Raw genomic sequence first — 26,572 nt, 5'->3', positions numbered from 1 at the left:
TAATCAGTTTCCTCCTTACATGGGTAATGTGTCCTCTCTGCTGGTCGACTACTCGGCCGTTAGAGAGACACTTACCCTCCCCTTCCTCTCCCCTCTTTCCGGCCCTGGGAGTATCCGGCCTCTCCAGGAGGGGTCCTGAAAAGCCTTGGCCAAGGTCTCCGATGGCTCCAGTTCTGTCCAGGATGAGAGCTTCGACTGTCAGGATTCGGTGACGACCAATCTCTGCAGCTCGAACCTGCCACTTAGGCACTCCCGATTTTTTGGCTCTAGTGGGGATGCCCCTTTTGCCAATAAATCAGTTTCCTCCTTCTCTGTGTCCTCTTCCCTCCTCCTTACATGGGTAATGTGTCCTCTCTACCGGTCAACTCTCCCCTACAATGCCTCTTGGATTAAATATAGCACCCAGGCCTGGCCCACTATCCCTTAGACAACCAAAGCAGATGGCCCCTTTTTGGGTCCCTGGATCCCTCCATTCTAAGAGATCTCTTCCAGGCTTTCCTCTTGCTCTGATCCAATCCTGCTCTCTTCACCTCTTGCAAACAAATTCTTCTAGCCGTCCAAAGGGCGCTCAACAGATGACAGAGTTTTCCTACTTAATTTCTTGGCCTTAAAGGGATTATCAGGCCTCTCCACAAAAGGCCCAAATAGCATGTATCTAAGGTTCTCTATCTCTCAAGGGAAAAAGGCCATTATAGTAGACAGAAAACAGCTTATTGTGTCTATACCTACACCAAAGACCAAAGATGACTCTCCTTGGGTTTGGCTGGATACTTCAGGGCCTGGAATCTGGCCAAGGGCCCCCAACATGAACCCCTACTCAGCGGTAGGGAAGCCCTTTAAAAAGGCCCTCCTTTGGGCACCTACCCTGCATCTCCCTGACCTCTCCCAACCCTTCACCCTCCATGTACATGAAAAACAGGGACAAAATCTGGGTGTTCTGGGTTAGGAATATGGTCCCACATTTGCACCAGTGTCCTACCTATCCAAACAGCTCGACCCCACTGTCAAGGGCTGACCCCCATGCCTCAGAGCCCTAGCAGCGGCCCATGACGATTTTACCCTGCCCTACCACCATTTCCTAACACCAAGCTGAACTCATAGCTGCCACAAGGGCATGCGAGCTAGCAGAGGGAAAAATCCTCTCCCTATATACCGATCTCCCACGCAGCCATTTGGAAGAAAGGGAGCAATTGACCACCAAAGGGACGGCAGTCATTAATTCCACATTTATATCTGGCCTACTACGAGCCTCCAGGCTGCCTTCCCAACTGGGAATAATCCATTGCAAGGCCCACCAAACTGACTCCTCCCTTACTACTATGGGAAATTCCAAGGCCGATCAAGTAGCTCGATCAGCCGCCCTACAGAGCTTTACCTCCTCTCCGCTACTAGTTACCACCAGGGATTGGCCCAAAGATCCCCAGCAACTCTTCCAGTTTCTTCACTCTCTATTCCATTCTAGTCCACAGAGTCTTACTACATTCCTTCACTCCTTTTTCACCCTTTCCCACGCGATAAGACCCTCCTACAACAGATCACTTCCACTTGTCAGATCTGCCAGAGAACCAATACCAATACTCCATTAAAACCTAAACCTTTCCCTTCTCATCAGGCCTGCGGTCATACCCCAGCTGCAGACTGGCCGATTGATTTCACCAATATGACCCAAGTAAAAAACATAAAATATCTTCTTGTATTGGTAGATACTTTTTCAGGATGGGTTGAAGCCTTTCCCACTTCCAATAAATGGGCCTCTATGGTAGTTGATCTATTGCTTACCCACATAATCCCTCGTTTTGGGATGCCCACTTCTATCCAATCAGACAATGGCCCAGAATTCACCTCACAGATAACTCAGGGACTGGCTCACACGCTATCACTCCCTTGGCACTTCCATTGCCCTTACCGCCCCCAGGCTTCCAGAAAGGTTGAAAGGACCAATTGGTCCCTTAAAGAGACCCTCACCAAGCTCACCATGGATTAAACCAGGACTGGGTAAAGGTGCTCCCCTTGGCTTTATTGCGCATTAGGGCCTTGCCAAAAAAGCCTTCTAATCTCTCACCTTTCGAACTCATGTATGGCCGTCCCCTCGTTCCTCCCGGACTGCCTACAGAACCCCTACCCATCTCCGAAACCTATGCCCTGCTCCTTCTCTTTCATCTATGCTCTGAACTCTGGCGCTATCAAGCCTGGCTCCTTCCTGACCCCAGTCTCTCTCAAAACCCTACCTCCTTAATAACTGGTCCACCATGGCAGAGAACTGACATCACCAGAGATCAGGGGATGGGATAGCTCCACCGCTGGTGACTGAAAGTGTGTGACCCACGGCCCCGCCTCTCCACACAGCGGGGAAATCTCAAGGGCCCCTCCCCAGCTCTCTGTGAGCCCCTCCCCAGCTCTCCGTGAACGTGATTGTCAGACCCGAGGGAGTCAGGAGGGGCGCCTGAACCCCGGCTACCACTCCCACCAGTGCTGACAACCGAGGCCACTTTCACCACCTCCCCAAGGTGTGGCTACCGGAGGGAAGCAGCCCCATGAATGGCAAACAGAGAGAGTGCCCAGTCGTTCAAGAAAATAGGGCACCCAGGGAGCAGCAGGCCTGATGTATAGCTAGTTCTGTGGAGAATGACACCGGTAAATGGGGCCTGGCTAGCAGGAGAAACGGGGAGGTGGCTGGAGACCAGGAAAGGCCCTGGGCAACCAGGATTGGAGAGCCGCCCAGTGGGGGAGGAAGAGCCGCCTCAGAGGGATCGTTTCCTGGTATTGAGAGGAGAAGCTTGGCGGTGGGCACAGCTCCACCTACTGGAAGAGAAGTTAATCAAACTTTAAGAATGCATTTATCCTTTTTTTTTCTTTTCAATTTCCTTTTTCCCCTTTTCTTGTATTCTACCTATTTTCTCCTTTGTCTAATTCTCTTTAGTGACTTCTTCCTTCCCCTTCTCATACCTTTCCTCCCAAGCATTACGACTCCGTTTATGTGTAATTTACTAAATGTATATAGGTAAATGTTCCGAGGCGATCTATAGTGTTCCCAAGTCCCTAGCTACCCCCAAATACTCCAGACTATTCTCCTGTTAATATCCCCCTTCAGTAGAGAAATCTTCCAAGGTTGCCAAGATATACCAACCCCTATATCATCACATCACCCAACCTAAACATATAAAGTCCCAAGACCAAACCGCAGATCGCTATATGCCATCAGAATCCATACGCATTTTATGAAATGAATGAATCTGCTTTAAAGTACAATAAAACTCAAGAACTCTAGACATAGTCTCCCATCACAAAGGAGAGACCCTGGAGATATATACAAAACCAAAATAAATATATAGGAGTAAACAGTAACTGAGCGTCAAATAGAGTCGGAAATAACATGAGTATCATGAAAAAACAAGGAAGAAAAGGAGTGCAAACAATGCAAGACAGCCTAAATCTACAGGAGAACCTAGAGGCATCAGAAAAATGGTCAGATAAAGAACTCAAGGAAAACGTTACTCAGATGGAATGGAATCTTAAAGAGGTCATTAGACAGCAAATGCAAACAATGAAAGAACACACTGAAAACAAATTACATAAACAGATTCAAGAAGCAAATAATCAACTCTACCAGGAGATAGAGATTATTAAAAAAAAATCAAACAATAATTCTAGAAATGAAGGAAACTACAAACCAAATTAAAAACTCAAACTAGAGTATCATTAGTAGAGTAGATCAAGTAGAAGTCAGAAAGTCAGACAATGAAGACAAAATATAGCATCTCGAAAAGAGTCTAGCCAACTCAGAAAGGCTGGTAAGAAACCACAAACAAAACATCCAAGAGATATGTGATAAAATAAAAAAATAAACTTAAAAGAGTCATCAGGATAGAGGAAGGCATAGAGGTCCAAACCAAAGGAATGAGCAATCTGTTGGATGAAATAATCTTAGAAAACTTTCCAGACATGAAAAAGGAAACGGATATCCAAATCCTAGATGCATACAGGATGCTGAGAATACAAAACCACAGTAGACCAACTCCAAGACACATTGTTATGAAGATATCCAATATACAGAACAAAGACAGAATATTAAAAGCTACAAGAGAAAGGAGGCAGATTACATCCAGGGGTAAATCAATTAGATTAACAGCTGATTCTTCATCACAGATGCTGAAAGCAAGAAGATCCTGGAACAACGTATTTCAAACACTGAAAGATAATGGGTGCCAACCAAGAATTTTGTATCCAGCAAAATTAAGCTTCAGGTTCGACAACGAAATAAAAATCTTTCATGATAAACAAAAGTTAAAAGAATTCGCAGCCAGAAAACCAGCACAGCAAAGCATCTTGGGCAAAACACTACACGAAGAGGAAATGAAAAACAACAACCAAAACCAACAGTGGGAAGTACCTCAGTAAAGCGAGGGTGGGGAAAAAAAAACTAATCAAAGAGGTAAAAAACCAAATTAAAAATAAATAAATAAATAATCAAACATAACTGAAAGTACAAACCATATATCAATAGTAACGCTAAACGTTAATGGCTTAACTCACCAATAAAGCGACATAAGCTGGGAACCTGGATTTAAAAAACAGATCCAACAATATGCTGCCTTCAGGAGACACATCTGATTGGAAAAGACATACACAGGCTGACGGTGAAAGGTTGGGAAAAATCTTACCACTCACACGGTCCTCGAAAGCAAGCAGGGGTGGCCATCCTCATACCAAATAAAATCAATTTCAAGCCTAAGTTAATCAAAAGGGATAAGGAAGGATACTATATACTGTTAAAGGGAACCATTCACCAACAAGACATAACAATTATCAATATGTATGCACCAAACAATGGTGATGCTACGTTCATAAAACAAACTCTCCTCAACTTCAAGAGTCAAATAGACCACAACACAATAATTATGGGTGACTTCAACACACCTCTCTCACCACGGGACAGATCTTCCAAACAAAAGTTGAATAAAGAAACTATAGAACTCAATAACACAACTAATAACCTAGACTTAACCGACATATATAGAATATATCAACCATCACCAAGCAGATATACTTTTTTTCTCAGCTGCACAAGGATCCTTTTCAAAAATAGACCATATATTATGCCATAGGGCAACCCTTAGAAATTATAAAGGTGTGGAGATAATACCATGTATCTTATCTGATCATAATGGAATGAAACTGGAAATCAATGATAAAAGAAGGAAGGAAAAATCCTGCATCACCTAGAAAATGAACAATGTTACTGAATGATCAATGGGTTACAGAAGACATAAAGGAGGAAATCAAAAAATTCTTAGAGATAAATGAAAATACAGACACAACATATCGGAATCTATGGGACACAATGAAAGCAATTTTAACAGGGAAATTAATTGCCTGGAGTTCATTCCTCAAAAAAAAGAAAAAAAAAACAACAACAAATAAATGCTCTCACACTTCATCTCAAAACCCTAGAAAAAGAAGAGCAAGACAGCAAATGTAGTAGAAGGCAAGAAATGATTAAAATCAGAGCTGAAATCAATGAAATTGAAACAAAAGAAACTATTGAAAAAATTGACAAAACTAAAAGTTGATTCTTTGAAAAAATAAATAAGATCGACAGACCCTTAGCCATGCTAACGAAGAAAAGAAGAGAGAGAACTCAAATTACTAGCATAAGGGATGAAAAAGGCAATACCACAACAGACACTACAGAAATACAGAAGATAATTAGAAATTATTTTGAAATAATATTTTGAAATAATAATATTCCAATAAAATAGAAGATAGTGAAGACATCGATAAATATCTTAAGTCATATGATTTGCCCAGATTGAGTCAGGAGGATACACACAACTTAAACAGACCAATATCAGTGGAGGAAATAGAAGAAGCCATCAAAAGACTACCAACGAAGAAAAGCCCAGGACCGGATGGGTATACAGCAGAGCAATTAGACAGACAAAAGAAATTAAAGGCATAAAGATAGGAAAAGAAGAACTTAAATTATCACTATTTGCGGTTGACATGATCCTATACCTAGCACCCCAAAAGGTTCTACAAAGTAACTTCTAGAGCTAGTAAATGAATTCAGCAAAGTGGCAGGATATAAAATCAACACGCATAAATCAAAGGCATTCCTATATATCAGTAACAAATCCTCTGAAATGGAAATGAGGACAAACACCCCATTCACAATATCCTCAAAAAAAGCAAAATACTTGGGAATCAACCTAACAAAAGAGGTGAAAGACTTATACAATGAAAACTACATAACCCTAAAGAGAGAAATAGAAGAAGAGCTTAGAAGATGGAAAAATATACCCTGTTCATGGATAGGCAGAACTAACATCATCAAAATGGCAATATTACCAAAAGTACTCTATAGGTTTAATACAATGCCAATCAAAATCCCAATGGCATTTGTTGTAGAAATAGATAAAGCAATCATGAAATTCATCTGGAAAAATAAAGACCCAGAATAGCAAAAGCAATTCTAAGCAGGAAGAGTGAAACAGGAGGTATAGCGATACCAGACTTTAAACTATACTACATAGCAATAGTAACAAAAATAGCATGGTACTGGTACCAAAACAGGCGGGTGGACCAATGGTACAGAATAGAGGACACAGAGACCAATCCACAAAATTACAACTACCTTATATTTGACAAAGGTGCAAAAGCATGCAATGGAAAAAGGATAGCATCTTTAACAAATGGTGCTGGGAAATCTGGAAATCCATATGCAACAAAATGAAACTGAATCCCTTTCTCTCGCCATGCACAAAAGTTAACTCAAAATGGATCAAGGAGCTAGGTATCAAACCAGAAACTCTGTGTCTGATAGAAGAAAAAGTTGGCTCTAATCTCCATCTCGTGGGGTCGGGCTCCAAATTCCTTAATAGGACACCTATGGCACAAGAGTTAAAATCAAGAATCAACAAATGGGACACACTCAAACTAAAAAGTTTTTTCTCAGCAAAAGAAACAATAAGAGAGGTAAATAGGGAGCCTACATCCTGGGAACAAATTTTTACCCCTCACACTTCAGATAGAGTCCTAATATCCAGAGTATACAAAGAACTCAAAAAATTAAACAATAAGAAAACAAATAACCCAATCAACAAATGGGCCAAGGACCTGAACAGACACTTCTCAGAGAAGGGTATACAATTAATCAACAAAGACATGAAAAAATGCTTACCATCACTAGCAATCAGAGAAATGCAAATTAAAACCACACTAAGATACCATCTCACTCCAATAAGAATGGCAGCCATTATGAAGTCAAACAACAAGTGCTGGCGAGGATGTGGGGAAAAGGGCACTCTTGTACATTGCTGGTGGGACTGCCAATTGGTGCGGCCAATTTGGAAAGCAGTATGGAGATTCCTTGGGAAGCTGAGAATGGAACCACCATTCGACCCAGCTATTCCCCTTCTCGAACTATTCCCCAAAGACCTAAAAAGAGTGTATTATAGGGATACAACTACATCGACGTTCATAGCAGCACAATTCACAATAGCTAGACTGTGGAACCAACCTAGATGCCCTTCAATAGATGAATGGATAAAAAAAAAATGTGGCATTTATACACAATGAAATATTACTCAGCACTAAAAAATAACAAAATCATGGCATTTGCAGGGAAATGGATGGCATTAGAGCCGATTATGCTAAGTGAAGCTAGCCCATCCCTAAAAAACAAATGCTGAATGTCTTCTTTGATATAAAGAGGGCAACTCAAAACAGAGCAGGAAGGAAGAGCATGAGAAGATGATTACCATTAAACAGGGACGAGAGATGGGAGGGAATGGAAAAGAGAAGGGGAACTGCATGGAAATGGAAGGAGACCCACATTGTTATACAAAATTACATATAAGAGGAGGTGAGGGGAAAGGGGGGAAAAAACAAGAGAGAGAAATGAATTACAGTAGATGGGGTAGAGAGAGAAGATGGGAGGGGAGGGGAGAGGGGATAGGAAGGGGATAGGAAAGGCAACAAAATACAACAGACACTAGTATGGCAATATGTATAAACGTGGATGTGTAACCAATGTGATTCTGCAACCTGTACACGTGGTAAAAATGGGAGTTCATAACCCACTTGAATCAAATGTATGAAATATGTCAAGAGCATTATAATGTTTTGAGCAACCAATAAAAATAAATAAAAAGCAGACATAATGTGTATCATTATGCCACTTTGTAGCTAGGTTTATAGCAAATGCAAGGTACTCTGCACCCCCCCTCCCCGGAAAAGAGAGAGAGAGAGAGAGAAGAGGGTGGGGCCTTGATTTACTCAAGCTTTCCAGGTGCCTTAATATTAAAACCCTATGGTTTTTATAGATTAGGAAAGAGAAGAAGAAAGTATGACTTTAGAAATGTTGTTTTGTGATCCCACGGGAGCTGTTGAGCATAAATAATCAGAAATGCCCCACCCCAACATGAACAGAAAAAGACAAGGCACCTAAAGACACCTCCAGACGAGATCATCCCAGGACATAGCAAACAGGTGCTTCAAAAGCAATATTTCAAAGAACTAGACGTGAGCTAGCTCATCCTGGCAACAGTGAAGATACAGCTCCATCACCTGGTATAAAAAAAAATCTCAAGTTCACCTAATAGTAAAACAGACGTTCTCAAACTTCATTAAGCCAAGATGTATAGGATTCCTTACCCGTTTACCTTCTGGACACCTTGACTCTTCCCTCTTTAAGACTGCTCCTGGGGGACAAAATTTCAGCTATCTAAAAACTTTAAAGGAAAAGTCCCCAAAGCAAGTATAATTTTACTACATTGTTTAGGAATACTTAATAAAGTTATAAATCTATAAAGAGAATTGAAGCAAATGCCATATTAGTCAGGATGTGCCTACCACTAAGGACAATGTAGTTAGCTATGAATAACTGTAAATGGCAAGAAGTGCATAGATGTTGGCAAGGTGCTACTTCTTGAACTGGATGAGGGTCACCCAGATGTTCATTTTACGATCCCTTAAGCACTATTTTATGTCTTGGCTATTTCTCATGTTCTTATATTTCATAGTTAAAATAAAATTTTAACTGTTAGGATAATTAATCTTGGGGTTCCTTAAATACCACCTGCCATGCCTAATCCCCTCCCATTCCTTATCCCCAGAGTTACTCCTCTGGTGAGTGAACTCATCATTTCTTTCATGTGTGTATATGTGCCCTATAAGACAGAAAGGCAAAAGCATGCCTCAAAGAAACATGTAGGGGGAACATAACAGAAGATCTGTACTTTAAAAACAAGGACCTGACCTGGAAATAGAGATCTATGGCACCTGCCTGGCATGCCTAGACCGTGGGTTCAATCCCCAGCACTGCAAAAAGTAAAATTAAATACCACCCAGGAGCAAATTTCAATAAAGCTTCAATTTCAAAGTATTCTAACTCAAATGTGTACAAATACCGAGCTGATTAAGTAAATCATGGCATATCCATGTACATATCACTCTGCAGTCTTATAAGATTTTAAAATACACTGATATAAATCATCTCCAAGGTACACTCAGTGGGGGGAAAAAAGATGACCATTTATGTAAAAAAGTAAATTATATATTACAAATATTGCTTATATATAATTTATATAACTTGCTTATATACATATATATATATAATTTGTTTTGAGAAAAGAGTTCCGAAGAGAAACAAAACAAATTAATAATACTGCTTACTTAACAGGGAGTGGGACTGGAAGAGAGTCAAAAGAAAGACTTTATAAATTCCCTTTGAATTTTGGGTCATGTGCATGTATTTTGACAAATAGTTTCATTAAAAATACAAATAAAGTTACTGCCTTATAATTTAAAAAGACAATAAAAGAGTTTTAATCAAATAGCTTAAGACATATCTTTATGATACTATGTAGCCATTAATATGTTTAAGTTGTTTATTTACAAAAGGACATGCTAACACTATATTAAGGGAAAGTTAAAAAGGAACATATGCAATGTGATTGCAATTTCTTTAAAGAATAACTGGAAGACAAGGCAGTAAACTGTAAAAAAATTAAACTGAATCATTATTTTCCTCATTAAATTCAAGACAGAAATTACAAACACATACCCAACTCTTAGAATTAAAAGATGTCCACACACTTGAAAATAATATGCTTTATTTATTTATGCACATGTGATTATATAAAATGTGATAAAAAAGTATATTTTAATGTAAAGAAATATATAACATCTCTCCTCAATTACAACCAGGTCAAGGGAAAATTACAGGACATAATAAAATACCTTAAACAGATATATAAATTTAATCAAAATATATGGTAGTCTACCCCCCAAAAAAGTTGCAACTCTAAAGATTATAATTTGATTACCTTTAATAGCCAAGAAAAGGAAAAAAGGCAAAAATAGCTGACAGTTTAGAAATGAAACAAAATTAAAAGCTAAAAAAGTAAATGAAAACAATAATCCCCCTAGAAAATAAACAAAATTTAAAAATAAGTGTTAAAAAAATCAAGCTAATTCACTGAGAAAACACAACACAAAATAACAACCTCACTTATTTAAAAAAAATAAGGAATGATTGAAAATTAAAAATTAAAAATAAAAACATTGAGCTTTTATGGTAAACTATTTCCCATTTTTTACTAATACATTTAGAATTAAGATAAATAACTGTGATAAATGGCAATCCAACACAGATAAAAACAAAAGATATGTAACAAAGGGAAAGAGAAAACTTACCAATAATAAAAAGAAAATGAAGGACTTGGAAAACTTTTCCAATACTCAAAGAAAAAATAAAAAGCATATCACATACTTCAAAATCCAAAAAAGAATGTGCAAAGATGGTTATTGCAAAACAAGAACACCTCTAAACAAGAAAATTACAGGTTAATCTCATCCAATGAGAACCGTTTTTAAAATCCTAAATAACATCTTAGAAAAGAGATTATAACACATTTTTTAAACTATTCTTTATTAAGAAGGGTGCTTCCCAAAAATGGATGGCAGATGAAGCATAAGAAAAACTACAGTATAATTAAATATAATTCTAAATACATAAATGGAGAAAAAAATCAAGCAGGATAATTACTACTGAATATGTGTTTGATAAAATTTAAATCAGTGGGGCTGGGGATGTGGCTCAAGCGGTAATGTGCTCACCTGGCATGCATGGAGTGCTGGGTTCGATCCTCAGCACCACATAAAAATAAATAAAGATGTTGTGTCCACCGAAAACTGAAAAATAAATATTTAAAAATTCTCTCTCTCTCTCTCTCTTCTCTCTCTCTCTTTAAAAAAAAAAATTAAATTAGTTACTGAACTAAGGATATAGCTCAGTGGTAGAGCACTTACCTAGCACATGCAAGGCCCTGAGTTCAATCCCCAGCACCAAGAAAAGAAAATTCAAATCTGTAAAATTTGTTTTAAAAGGTATAGAAGTTAATTTATTGTAATTAAGAGTTTATATTTTTAAATGGAAGACTTTGAAGTTCAAGGAGAGTACAAAAGTCCTCCCTTCTTCATGGGGGATTCATTCTAAGATCCCCAGTGGATACCTGAAACTACAGAGACTACTGAATCCTATTCTTTCCCACACAGACTTACCTATATATTTACTTTATAAATTAGGCCAACTAAGAAATTAACAATTAATAATAAAATATAGTGATTATAATATACTACAATGAAAGTTATGTGAATGAGAATTCTCAAAACATTTTATTATACTGTATATTTGCCCTTCATTTTAAGAAGATGGGAGGTGATACACTGCCTGTGTGATGAGATGAAATAAGGTAAATGACAGACGCATTGTGATGTATTAATGTTAGACTATTTATCAGGTTAATTTGAACACAGCACTGTGATATACCACCACAGTAGATCTAATAACTGAGAGAGATACCAAGTAACTAGTCAGTAGGTAGAGCAGACAGCATATACAACATGAATATGCTGGACAAAGGAATGATCCACATAGTAGGCAGGATGGAGCAAGACAATGTTGAGATTTCATCATGCTGCTTAGAACTGCATGCAATTTAAAACTTATAAACAGATTAATTCTGAAATTTTCCATGTAATATTCTCAGACCCCAATTAATTACTGATAACCACAAATATGGAAAACAAAACTGCATATAAAGGGGGACTACTATTTTTCATAACTTTGGTATAATCAAAAGTTCTTTTAAATTTCTTTAAAATTACAAACTGGACATTAAACTAGAAACTACTGCCTATAAAAAAGATATTAGATTAAAAATGTGAAAAGAAAATCACAAGAACAAGATATTTACAATACTTTTACATATTCACAATATATTAATAACATAAATCAATTTTAAAAAGACAATCGCAAACAAAAATGAGCAAAAGATCTGAACAGACTCTTCACAAGAGGGTACCCAAATAACCAAAACATCAAAGAAAAGGTTCAACCCCATTAGTATTAGGGAAATGCAAATTAAAACCATAATTAACTACTTACACATCACTGCAAAACTGGTTGAGATGAGATGAAACAAACTGACCATAGCAAACAATTAAAAGGATGTGCAGTAACTGGAACTCTCATATACTGATGATGGGAGTCTTTGGAAAACTGAGCCTAAGTACACACCCTATAATACAACATACACTCAAGAAAAATACATACTTATATGCACCAAAAGACTGTACAAGAATATCCTTACAAATATCACTATTTGTAATAGCTGAAAACTAGGGGAAAAAAAACAAGTGTGCATTAGAATAGACTATATAGATTGTGGCATATTAATAAAACAATATCATGATACAACAAAGAAAGTCAACAAAATACTGCTGTTACAATATAGATGAATATCCCAAGCAAAATACATAGCTGAAGAAGCCAGCCACAAACAGAAAACATACTATATGGCTCCATTTATATATATTATAGTTCATTTTTAGAAACTTAATCTAGTTTGTTAAAAGTCAGTTAATGCTTACCTTGGGATGTGAGGGAATGAGGTGAATAGCAGTAAACATGAGGGGGTTGTGGAGAAGTATGTTATGTTCTATTTCTTTACATGGGTAATGGCCATGTGAATGTCCACTTGCTTATAATTCACGAAGCTTCACATTTATCATTTGTATATTTTTCCTATGCTTGGTACACTTTAGTAAAAGATGACTTTAAAAACAAAAAATAGCCGGGCACAGTGGTGCATGCCTATAATCCCCAAAGCTTGGGAGGCTGCGGCTGGAAGATCTCCAGTTCAAAGTCAACCTTAAAACTTAGCAAGGCCCGAAGCAATTCAGTGAGACCTTATTTCTAAAAAAATACCAAAAGGGTGGGGGGACACGGCTGGGCTGGGTATGTGTGATGTGTGTGGCTCAGTGGTTGAGTGTCCCTGAGTTTAATACCCAGGAGGGAGGAAGAGAGAAAGGGAGGGAGGGAGAGAAGGAAAGAAGGAAAGGAGGGAGGTGGGGAGTAAAGGAATAAAGAGAGAGAAGGAGGGAAGGGGAGGGGAGGGGAGGGAAAAAGATAAAAAGTATAATTCAAAGAAAAAAATGCCTTTTAAAAACAGGAAAAGAGCAAAAAAAAAAGAATCTGAAGAAAATTAAAAATCAAAACATGTTAATAAAGGAAGAAATATCAATGAAAGAAAAGGCTAACTTACTAATTATGCAAAAGAACTTCACATACCTTGATTTGGAATTATATTCCGTTTTTGTTATGTTATTCATCATCTCTGCCTCTCTCTGAGTCATCTTTGACACAGTAATTTCAGGTCTAAGACTCTATCTTATGGAAACAGAAATATGTTAGGATATATGTACAAAAACTTTACTATTGCTTCAATTATAACAACATGCTGGAGATTTCATAAATATCTATAGTTAAAGGAAAGGTTAAGTAACCTGGATATGTCTATCTGTATTATGGAATACTCCTTGTCTCTCTTTTTAAAGCATGTTACAAAGCTCATGGAATAATGTCCATGATGTGTTCATATGCTTATGAATGCTTATGTTCATATGTTATGGAATGCCCAGCAATATTTTTGTGTACACCATGGAATAGGTTCTAGAAGACTGCTTCTTGAGAGTATGACTGATAAGAGATGTGGTTTAGTAGTCTGGACAATAAGGTACATAATCTGCATGGATGATTTCAAATTTCAAATCATAAGAGTTTGTTTCCTCAAACATACATTACTTTTATAATGTAAAATGAAATCAAAAATTTTGGTTATACCTTCAAAATTTCTTATTTTAAGTGCTTATGTAAATTCTGTAAGAGAAATAAAATCAATAAAGGACAAAATAATTATCAGATTTATACTGTCTTTAAAGTTTCCTACTTAATATCCAAACTCTCCAGTTTTAATCCTTTCCTTCCTGAACAGAGAGCATTTCATTCACCTCAGTAAACCACTAGAAACAGAGGGGCATTAAATAATAACAAAAGTCAATGCACCAAGATGGCAAACCAATCCTAGATGCATCAAACAACAAAGCTGCAAAAACTGATCAAATTGAAGGGTAAAAGATAAATCCATAATTATTGTTAGAGATTTCAACACCTCTCTCTTAACGATCAAGAGAAAAACTGGACAGAAAATCTTTAAGGACAGAGTAACTGCAGGTTCTAAGATTAAACCCAACACTGGGTATAGAGTACTCTAACCCAACAAAAGGAATACAGATTTGTTCTACCTGACCATGGACTATATACCAAAATAGGACATTAAAATTTTAAAAAATTGAACTCAATCAGAACATGTTCTCCTGTGATAATGTAATCAAATTAAAATCAATAACAGAAAATTAACAGGAAATATTCAAACAGTTGGAAACTAAACAATAACTTATAAATAATCCATGGGTCAAAGAGAAAGTCTCAAAGAACATAAAAAATACATTGAACTGAGTGAAAATTAAAATATAATACACCAAGTCAAGCACAGTGTCATGTGGCTATAATCCCAGCCACTCAGAATAGAGGACCACAAGTTGAGGATAAGCCTAGGCAATACAGTGAGACTCTACATCAAAAAAAAAATAAATAATAAAACACAACATACTAAAATCTGTGGGACACTGTTAAAAAAGTATTGAGAAGAAAGTTTAGTGTACTAAGTGCATATATTAGAAAAGTGAATTTTTTTCCAATAATCTGAGCTCTACTGAAGAATTTAGGGAGAAAAAAAAGCAAAATAAATCTAAACCAAGTAAAGGACGGAAGTAATAAAGATACAAGCAGAAATAAATGAAATTGGAAACAAAAACTAGAGAAAACTCACTAAAACAAAGAGCCAATTCTTTATTTTACTTGTTTATTTAATTTACTCCTTTTTTGCTGGGGAGGGTAACAGTGCTGGAGATTGAACCTAGAGCCATGTGCATGCTAGGCAAGCATCTATCCACTAAGTTACACCCCTAGACAAGTATTGGTTCTTTAAAGAGAGCAATGAGATCAATAAAAATTACACACACACACAGAATAAGAGAGACAGGGAATAGAGAAGACAATTACCAATATCAAGAATGAAACAAGGTAAGTCACTGCAGGCATCCAAAAGATAATAACAGAACACCATGAACAACTCTACATATATAAATTTGACGAGTTAGATAAAAATGTACTACATCTTCAAAAAATAAAAACGACTACAACTCAACCAATATGAAGTGCATAATTTTAATAGCCCTATAGGTATACAGGAAACTGAGTTTAAAATAATATTAAAACTTCCAAAAAATAACCCTCTAATCCTATATGCTTTCATTGGAGAATTCTATCTAATGTTTAAAGAAAGTTAGAATCAATTCTGCACAATCTCTTCCAGAAAAAAAAGAAAAAACATTTCCAATTTATTTTAAATAAATACGACCCTGATACTAAAACTAGAACAAGAGAACACAAAAGAAAAAAATAACAGACTAATATCACTCATGAATATACACACAAAAATCCTTCATGAAGTATGAGCAAACATATGAAATTATTTTACATATTCAGTAATACATAAAAGAATTATACACTATGACCAAGAGGGATGATTTCCAGGAATGAAATGCTAGTTCAATATCTGAAAATCAATCAATGTAATAGACTGCACTACCAGGCCAAAGAAGAAAAATCACACAATCACATCAATTGTTGAAGAAAAATCACTTGATAAACTAAAACACCCATTCATAATGAAAAACTCAGAAAAAAAATGGTAATAAAAGAAAACTTCCTCAATTTGATTTAAAAAAACCAACAAAATAATATATAGCTAACGTATTTAAGAGTGTTTTCCATATTTAACTGGGTGCTTTCAACTTAAGGCAGGGAGCAAGGTAAGAATATTTGCTTTAACCACTCTTATTTAACATAATGCTGGAAGTTCTAACTAGTGTAATAAGGCAGAAGAAAGAAATAAAAGCACACAAATCAGAGAAACAAGTTATTCCTGTTCATAAATGTAGGAAACAGTAAATAAATCTACAAAAGCCTCCTACAACTAATAGGAAAATAAAGCAAAGTTGCAGGATACAAGATAAATAGACCAAAAATATTTTTGTATTTTTTTATACTAACAACACATGGAGACCAACATTCAAATACTACTAATTTCAACTGATTTAATAAAAAAAAAATAAGTACACAACACAAAAATACAGTTATCTCATCCTAGACAAAGGCACCACAAACGTACATTGGAGAAAAGATAGCCTCTTCAACAAATGGTGCTGGAAAAACTGGAAATTCATATGTAATAGAATAAAATTAAACCCCTATGTCTCTCCCTGCACAAAACTAAACTCTAAGTGGATCAAAGACCTAGACATTAGATCAGAGATCCTAAATTTACTAAGAAAAAAAAGTAGGCCCAACTCTCAAACACGTCAGTTTAGGAACTGACTTCTTCAACAAGACTCGTAAAGTGCAAAAGGTAAAATCAAGAATCAATAAATGGGATGATATCAAACTAAAAAGCTTCTTTACAGCAAAGAACATGTACAGAGAAAATCTTCACCACCAGTACCTCAGAAGGCACTAACTGCCAAAAAAGTACTCAGAAAACTTATCAGAAAAATAAATGACCCAATCAAAAAGAGGCAAAGGAACTGAACAGGCACTTCACAGAAGAAGAAATACAAATAGTTGTGGCTCAGTAGTAGAGCGCTCACCTAGCACGTGTAAGGCATCGGGTTCAATCTTCAGCACCACATAAAAACAAGTAAAATACAGTCATTGTATCCTTCTACAACTAAAAGAAAAATATTTTTTAAAAATACGAAAAAAATTTTCAACATCTCTAGCAATCAGAGAAATGCAAATTAAAACTACATTGATATTCCATCTCACTACAGTCAGAATGGCAGTTATAAAGAATACAAGTAACTGGGGCTGAGGCTGGAGCTCAGTGGTAAAACGCTTGCCTCCCATGTGTGAGGCACTGGGTTCAATCCTCAGCACCACCTAAAAACACATAAAGATACTATGTGTTCATCTACAGCTAAATAAGTATTTAAAAAAGAATACAAGTATATTAAAAAAGAATACAAGTAACAATAAATGTTGATGAGGATATGGGGAGAAAGGTATTCTTATAGTTTGTTGGTGGAACTGCAAATTAGTGCAACCTCTATGGAAAGCAGTGTGGAGATTCCTTAGAAAACTTGGAATGGAACCACCATCTGACCCAGTTATCCCACTCCTCAAGTCTATACCCCAAAAACTTAAAAACAGCATAGTGCAATGATGCAGCCACATCCATGTTTATAGCAGCTCAACTCACAACAGCCAAGCTATGGAAAACAACCTAGGTGTCCTTCAACGGATGAATGGATGAAGAAAATATGGTATATATACACAATGGACTATCACTCAGACATAAAGAAAAATGAAATTATGGCATTTGCTGGCAAATGAATGGAACTAGAGATTATCATGCTAAGTGAAATAAACCCCAAAACACCAAAGGCCAAATGTACTTTCTGACTTGTGGATGCTAACTCAAAACAAGAGAGGTTGGGGAAGGAAATAGTAGAAACAGATTGCACTAGACAAAGTGTAACGAAGGGAAGGGAATGGGGAGGGGAATAGGAAAGACAGTACAATTAATTGGTCATAACTTTCCTAGCCTTATATTTGTATACACAACCAGGGTAACTCTATATCGAGCACGAGCACAAGAGTGAGAACCTAGCCAAGGCACGGTGGCGTACACCTGTAATCTCAGTGGTTCAGGAGGCTGAGGCAGGAGGATCACAGTTCAAAGCCAGCCTCAGCAAAAGCAAGGTGCTAAGCAATTTAGTGAGACACTGTCTCTAAATAAAGTACAAATAGGGCTGGGGATGTGGCTCGGTGGTCGAGTGGCCCTGAGTTAAATCCCTAGTACCCCCCCCAAAAAAAACAGTGGGGACTCTAATAGAGTAAGTTATACTTTATTTATGTATATTCTGCCAAAATACATTTTACCATCATGTATAACTAAAAAAAAAAAAAAATTTAGGTAAAATCTAAAAAAACACGTACGGGTCTTATATGCTAAAAACTATATCATCCTGATGAAAGAAATTTTTAAAAATCTAGATAAATGGAAAAACAATCTGTTCCTGAATTAAAAAACTCAAGTTATGAAAAAATATCCCAGGAACTCGGGGTGTGGCTCAAGCCGTAGCGCAGAGGGCGCTTGGGTTCGATCCTCAACACCACATAAAAATAAACAATAAAGATTATATATATACATATATATATATATATATATATCCCAAATATCTCCCCAAACTGACATATAGTTTAATATAGTTCTTATCAAAATCCCAACAAGATTTTTGGAGCTTAGACAAGATTATTCCAAAATTTATATAAAAGCCAATTTACATGGAACTAAAATAAGTAAAGTGATTTTGAACAATAAAAATGTTGGAGGAATCAGTCTGATTTCAAAAAATTATAAAACTACAGTAACCAAGATTCAGTGGTTAGACACATAGACCCAAAGAACAGAATGGAGAGTCCTAAAAGAGAACCACACAAATAATCTTATTGATTCTCTACAAAGGTACAAAAGCAATTAAGAAGAAGAAAGATTACCATTTCAATAAACAGTGCTGAGCAACTAGAGATGCATGGAGAAAAAATTAACTTTCATCTAATAAGCTTTACATGTCATACAAAAATTAATTATAATACTTTAGAAAAAACATACAGGTTGAGTATCATTTATTTAAAGTGCTTGTGACCAGAAGTGTTTCAGACTGTGAATCTTTTTGGATTTTGGAAAATCTGTATATGTATAATAAGATATCGTGGGGGATAGGACTCAAGTCCAAACATGAAATTCTTTTACATTCCTTATATGCATAGCTTGAAGGTAACTGTATTCATTTTTAATGCTCTTGTGTTTTAAATGTGACCTGTCACATGAAGTCAAGTATAGAATGTTCCAGTTGTCAATGCTCAAAAAGTTTTGGATTATGGATGGAGGATTTCAGATTTTCAGATTAGGAATGTTCCAATTTGTGGTAGAAAATCTTCAAGATCTAAAGCAAGGCAGGGTTCTCTGATGTGAAATCAAAAACCACAGAACATAATAAGATAAATTGTTAAATTCCACCTCATTAATATCAAAATCTTTTCTGCACAAGACTGAAAATTCATAATACAGAGTGGGTGAAAATATTAGCAAACCACATATCTGACAAAAGACTAGAATAAGTAAAGAACATTCAAAACTCAGGAATGGGGGTATAATTCAGTGAGAAAGTACATAGCTAGCCTGAGCAAGGCCCTGGGTTTAATCCCTAGTACCAAACCAAACCAATCCAAACTCCCAAAATGCAACAATAAATACAAACAATCCTATTAGAAAATGCACAATAACAAGAAAATATATTTTACTGAAGACATCATTAGTCATATGGAATACACAAATTAAAACTACAATGAGACATCACTACATATGTATCAAGATGATTAAAATTAGTGACAATATCAAGTGTTGGTAAGGATGCAGAGAAACTGATACTGAAATTCATATGCTGCTATGAACTGCTAATGGGAATAAAAAATAGTATGGGCACATTTAGAAAGAATTTTAAAAAACTGAACATGCAACAACCATAAAACAAAGCAAATGTCCTCCTGACATTTATCCCAGAGAAAGGAAGACTTGTGTGCACATAAAGACCCATACACAAATTTTTATAACAGTCTTATTCATAATAGCCAAAAATTAGAAATGACCCAGGCCAGGTGCAGTGGCACACTCTTATAATCCCAGCAAGTTGGAAGCCTGACACAAGGATTTCAAGTTAAAGGCCAACCTCAGCAGCTCAGCAAGACTGTCTCAAAATAAAATATAAAGAAAGGGCCAGGGATGTAGTTCAGTGGTAGAGTGCACAAGGCCCTGCTGGGTTCACTTTCCAGTAAAGCAAAAAACAAAGGAAAGGAGGGAAAGAAAGAAGGAACACAGATGTCCTTCAACAGGTAATGGTTTAAAAAAAAACCATGGTACTTTCATATCATGGCATCCTTCTCAGCATAAAAAGGAACAATCTTGATAAAAACAACAGTAAGTGAAAAAGGTCAATTCCAAAAGGTTACACACTAATTCCATTCATGTAGAAGTGAAGAACAGATAAGTGGTTGCCAATCCTTAAAAACACAGTGGCGGAGGGAAGACAAGAGAATGAAGCTATAAGGGACAATATGAGGAATCCTTGTAGTGGTAGAAATTTTCTGTATCTCCATTCTATCAGTGTGAATATCCTGGTTGTAATACTATAGGTATTATGGTTTTTTCAGATATTCCCACTAGGAAAAACTGGATAAAGTATAAACAGCATCTCTCTGTATTAGTTATTGTAACTGTATGTGAATCTATGATTATCTCAAAATGGAAAGTTTGAAAAAAACAGATGATGGACAGTTCCACGTGAAATAGCACTTTACAACCTCCCAGCAGCAGCAGCAGATCTGAAAACCTTAGGATCCTTGGCTTTAAAAGATAAGTCTTATTTGGGGCAGTCAAAAATCATTTGGGAGCACATTTTAATAAGTCAATAGAAGGACAAGGGGCTGCTAATCAATGGGACAATATTTAATCTATACTTATCATTATTATAATCATCCAGCTTCCCCCAAATCCAGGTGACTATCAACAATCCTGAATCCTAGACCATGAAGGGGGGTGGGGATGGTATGCAGGTACATTTTCATTTGGAAGATCCAATTTATGAAAACACAGATTTGTCCCCAAAACAATGCATCAGTTTCAATTATCCAAAAAATGTTTTACCTTTCAAATAATCTCTATACAACATGTTTCCTCAGCACATTTTAAAAGATTCTTTTAATTAAAACTCCCCTTAGCCTTCCTTTTTCAGAATCTTATCTACTTAAGCTATATGTAGCACTTCCATGGCACCAAGTAACTCCTCTTATTTCCCAGGGGAAGACAGTCATGTGACCTGCTGCGTAGAAGTAGTTTTGTTTCCTAACTCCTAACTCTTGCCCAATTCCATCATTTCTGCTATTATCTTTCTCATAAAATTATTTTCTATTCAGACCTGACATTACACAGAAATTGTTGAGTCAACCGAACTCTACAAGACACAGCCCTAGTGAAACCCTGACAAAGTTGGGAGGTGCTTTCCAACACTGATGAGGAAGACGCAAGTCCATCATGCAGTTGGACAGGGAAACAGGCCCTCTAGGCTAGAGATGGCTGCATTCTCCTTCCAGCTGTTAATCAGTGGATGTTCAATTTTACCAGCTCTTACTGAATTATATCTCGGCTCTTTATTTTTTTAACCAAAAAAGCAACAAAAAACTTTTTTATACTCAATGATAGAAAGTATAATGAGACAACAAAATTGGTTATGTTCCTCCAGAAATGAACTATAAATTACTCATGTGGTTGAATAATTATTAAAACCACTCCAGGATCATCTTTCTTTGGGGTTCAAATTTTTATTATTTACAACCTCTGCATAGAAGGAGACAGCCTGAAGTCTCAGAGATGACCTATATCTCATCCACTTATTAATCCTGTGCAGTTTTCTGTGTACCACATGCTGCTATTCCTAATCATGAGGGATATGGGAAAAAGAAAAGCCTTAATTATTAAAGTCCAATATGCCAGAATTTTTCCAATATCAACACTACTGACACTATGGGAAGAACAATTTCTTGATAGGGGGAGGGGGGCGCTGTCCTGTGCATTATAGCATACTTAGCAGCATCCTTGGGCTCTAGCCATTAAATGCCAATAGTGCCCACATCCCAACCCAGTTGTGACAACCAAAAATGTCTAAGCACTGCCAAATGTCCTCTGGGGAACAAAATTGCCCCTGATTAAGAAACCAGTACATTATATAACAAAGAAATACTTGTAAATGATCACCTGATAGGAAAATGGAAAAAGAAGATACAGAGAAGGCATCATTATAATTCTCTTAAAGTATCTGAAAATTTTCCAAAAAAGAAACTGGAACAGATTTTTGATACCAGAGAGCATAACTTTACCTAGTGAATTTTAAAGGATTCTTTAAAATTCTAAAACTAACATTTATTCGTCTTCTAATAAAACTAACATTTATTCTTCTTCTGTGTCAGGCACCTTTCACTACACTTGTATTATTTAATCCTTACAACAATACTGTGGGGAAGGTAGCATTGACTCTTATTTACAGGTGAAAAAAGTTGAGGTTTAGAAATATTAACAAACTTGCCCAAAGTCTAAGAGCTAACAGCAAAAAGGCAGAACCAGGACTCAAACCAAGGTCTAACACTGAAGCTACTATGACCATGACAATTAAGAATTTTTTCCTCAGCAAAAAAAAGAAAGAAAAAGAAATGTTTCTATCACCAATAACTAACAACTCCATCCTGTCAGAACAGAAATCAATCTAGAAAGACTGTTTTCACAACTTTCAGGGAAATGGCTGCTCTGAACTCCATTGAGCCTCTCTGCCATACTCACCTATTCCCACTTCTCCTCTCAAGTTCTTCCAACTTAGATGGCAAGCTCCTTTAAGAACAGCAGCAGCAATCAGTTTCCTCACATTTACATCCTTCACAAAAACATGTATATAATGGGTCTCGAAAAAGTTTTTCTGAAAGAATGGTCCTGAAACAGAAAGCCTCCCATACCATCCCCATCCTCTCAAAGCCCATTCCACAAGATATTATTCTTGCAATTTGATTTGAAGATTTTACAAGATATGCTAAGTTTTTTCCAACTCTCATGAGTCAGGAAGAGACAGAAAAAGATAGATGACTGGATACACTGGCTATACCTTCAATCAAACCACAAAAAACTCACTTGACTATGATCATAAGCAATGTGTCAAGGGCTACCGGTATTTATGTATATCTATGTTTATATGCACATAAACTTACATGTGCGTGTACACAAATGCAATAAATCTACAAATGTGTGCATATATGTGTATCACAGTTCCCTCTTTAAGAAATTAAGCATATAAACATCTATCTATCTACCAGGCTTCTGAAGCTTTGAAGTCAGCACAAAGAGGTCTAAAATAAAGGTCTCTTTTTGTCCCTTGGTATATTAATGAGGTAAAGCAAATAATGCTCAACTGTGGTGCTCCCCGTAAAAAAAATCAGCGTATCTGCCAACTAGTACTACCTGCTCCAGGTACCAGTCTGGTACCATTTCAGGAAAATGCCAGTGGCTAAGTCCTATTTGTGTGGCACTGAAGAGATGTTCACAGTGTAGTGGGGAAGACAGGAAAAGCATCCTTTGGAAAATTAAATATTAGACTGGAGGCTACCTGTCAAGAGACAAAACTCTGAATTCCATCTTTTAGGCACTATATTTCTATTAGAAAGCCCACATCTCCAGGTTAAAGTACTTTGAAGGAGGAAAAGATTACCCAGTGTTCATACAAAGTGAAAGCTAGGAGAAAGGGCTTCAGGCTTGAAAAATGCCAGAGCAGAGGAATCAAGCAATCAAGAAGGGGCAGAGTTAAATTAAGAAGAACAGATGTTGAAGAGAAGAGCTCTGGCATAAACAATTTAGTGGTCTCTCCTTAACTTCCTCAGTTGCTTTCACACAGTAGATGGAGGACAGGAACCATGCATAACCTTTTCCTCAGTCACCAGGTTGCTCACTATTGTTCCTGAGGTCTTTAGGTTCTTTCCTTCCTAACTCGTCTCCATCAATAACATGATATTTCCCACCACCACCATGTGCAATCACCATCCAAGAGAGGCAGAAATGTTAACTACTAAAAAAAAAAAAAAAAAAAACACATTCATCCAGATTATGAAATAGGCTAGCACCCTTAAACAGGAGCCAGTGCAAAATTAAACATATGAACATGACCCAGGAGGCTTCCAGGACTAAACCAAAACCATCAACCTTCTCCTTCAATTTACAGACTTTTTTTTTTCTTTACCTGTTTCTCCTAATTTGAGACAATCAGACACAAGCTTTTAAATGCATACCTTTCACCAGGGGTCCAGGTGAAAACCGAAGCCACTCCATGCCATGTGTTTGAATTAGGCCCATTTTTAATCTACCTATCTTTGTGGGGCAAAAAGTAAGCTTTGAAACCTGTAGTTTTATTGCTTGTATCCAACCCTTTATTGAAGTCAAGGCAATTGGGCCTCTTTACTGTTTAAAAAAAAAAAAAAAAAAAAACTATCTCAAAGCTCCTGTCATGCACACATCAGTTACAGTTACATCTGAAAACAGATTTTTTTTTTCTTTAATCCACACCCAAGAAGAGATGTGAGGGCAGCTGAGAAATAATGGCGACAGAGACAGCAGGGGGGTCTGAGGGAGGCAGCTGCTTCTGAGACCAGTATTGGGACGGGGCAGGGACCAGTGGCACTTTTCTCTCCAAATCTCCCGAGGGCTCATTCACCCTTTCAGTCCAACAAACTGTTTTTCTCCTTTGAGACGTTTGTTACAAGAGGAATAGGGACTGAAAGAAAGCGAGAGGAAGATGCCTGGGATTTGCTACAACACGTAATGCTGGAAAACGTGTAGCTGTTTACTTACTACTAGCGCCTGGGAGACGCTGAGCGCAGCGCACAGCTAAGCGCACCCCTTGGGGTCCCACCCCGCCTCCGCCACCACACTGGCGCGTGCGGGCACCGGGGCCACGTGCCACCAGCCCTTTCGACGCGCCCGCGGGACCCTGAGGACCCCTGCGGCGCGCCGCCCCCCAAGTCCTAAGCTCCGGCTTCCCTCGGCCCTGCACTCACACCGCGGCGCAGCCCTCCCCAAGTTACCTCGGAGGCCTGGGTTGTCATCTCGGGCCCGAATCTTTCGGATTTTGACTGGGCGCCCGCTCAGAGTAGACAGGACCAGACGCTGGCGCAAGAAGTTGCACCCCGCGTAGCTGAGGGAGTGTGTCTGGGTCGCCATGTGCGCGCCCTTTTCAGAGGCACGGGCAGGCGGAGCCCGGCTATTTGGATGGGCCAGAGGGTCTTGACCCCACCCCCGTAACAGCGGCGGCAGCGGCCCTAGCTGCCTCTCTCAGCCCCACAGCCCCGCAGCCCCGGGCGCGTCCACGTGGTTTGGAACAGGAAGACGGAGAGACAAGACACCGGGTCAGAGGGGAGTGGGGCGGTGCCAGTGGCCACCTCCCCGCCTCCCCACCGGACTGGGGGCGGCCCCCGAGCCGGGCCATGCTGCTATTGGCCAATGCAGAATCAGGGCGGTGCCCGTACGCCGACACCATAGGTTCGTGCTCGAACTGGGCGGAGTCTATGCCGCACTGCCATTGGCCCATAGTGGAGCTGGGTGGTGCCCTGGCCCCGGCAACAGAGCGCGGCGGGAGGGAGTGTGCTGGCGCGGCATAGGAACCCAGGTGCTGGAGTCGCCTGTTCTTTAAGCCACTGTGGGGTTTCTCCCGGTATAAGAGTCCGGGGATAGCGACAGACTTCGACTGGGAGCCTACTACGCGCAGGTGGCTTAGCATCGCTGCTTAGAGCAACTGAGGAGTGAGGATGGCATTATCGTTCCCTGCTTTTTCCCTAATAGAAGAGAAAACCAAGGTTGGCGTCCCTCTCCTGCTATCCGCGCAGTGCTAAGAGCATTGCCAGCGCAGTTCTTTCCTTCCACTGTCACCCTGGAAGGTAGTGCCTTCCGACTTACTACAAGGGGAAGGACCCCAGGAAAACTACGAAGCTAGACGTAGTAGCCTGTATTAAGATATGCCCTTCGACACCAAGTTATTATTTTGAGATAGCTCGTTGTGGCCCTTAATTATTTGTTCTTTATATTCACCATGCGTTTTATGTCAAAACAAGCCCTTCACCTCACATACTTCATAAAGGATAGTTGTAATAACTTCAATGCTGCTTTTTTGTCCTCCAATCCTGCACACTAAAATCTTACTGAATCTTGGAGTTTTTCACTCTTTTTCCTAAAAACCTTCAAAGATGCGCAGTCGACTATCAAATGACTCCAAACTTAGGAGACAGCTCTGAGATAATAGATTCTGCAGTGTTTCCCCAAGATTCCCCAATGAATTTAAGCTTCACATGCCCACCGTGGTAATTTGCTTGGTTAAGAATCTTTCCTTTCCCTGTATCACTTACCAACACCCTTATGATATTTCCTAGAATTAAATCACAAATAAATTAATTTCACTCAAA

The 26,572-nt window shown here is 38.0% G+C and overlaps 1 protein-coding gene across 4 annotated transcripts in view; it reads right to left on the bottom strand.

Moving 5' to 3' along the window:
• Rcl1 (RNA terminal phosphate cyclase like 1) overlaps positions 1-25,492 on the bottom strand; it is a 68,391-nt gene extending 42,899 nt beyond the window's left edge. For 3 of the 4 annotated variants that reach the window (XR_013343505.1, XM_026414263.2, XM_026414264.1), the window contains exon 1: positions 25,202-25,492. Coding sequence is in view for 3 of the 4 variants with exons in the window: in XM_026414263.2 (XP_026270048.1) it covers positions 25,202-25,337 (136 nt within the window). In the remaining variant the exon portion in view is untranslated. The remainder of the gene's footprint in view (positions 1-25,201) is intronic. The other variant, XM_026414266.2, reaches the window with a different exon arrangement.
• Between the last annotated feature and the right edge of the window lie 1,080 nt (positions 25,493-26,572).

This window comes from Urocitellus parryii, chromosome 4, assembly GCF_045843805.1.
Source record: "Urocitellus parryii isolate mUroPar1 chromosome 4, mUroPar1.hap1, whole genome shotgun sequence".
NCBI classification, from domain to species: Eukaryota; Metazoa; Chordata; class Mammalia; order Rodentia; family Sciuridae; genus Urocitellus; species Urocitellus parryii.
The sequence above is the reverse complement of the archived record's forward strand: the minus strand, read 5'-3'. Positions and strand labels throughout refer to the sequence as shown.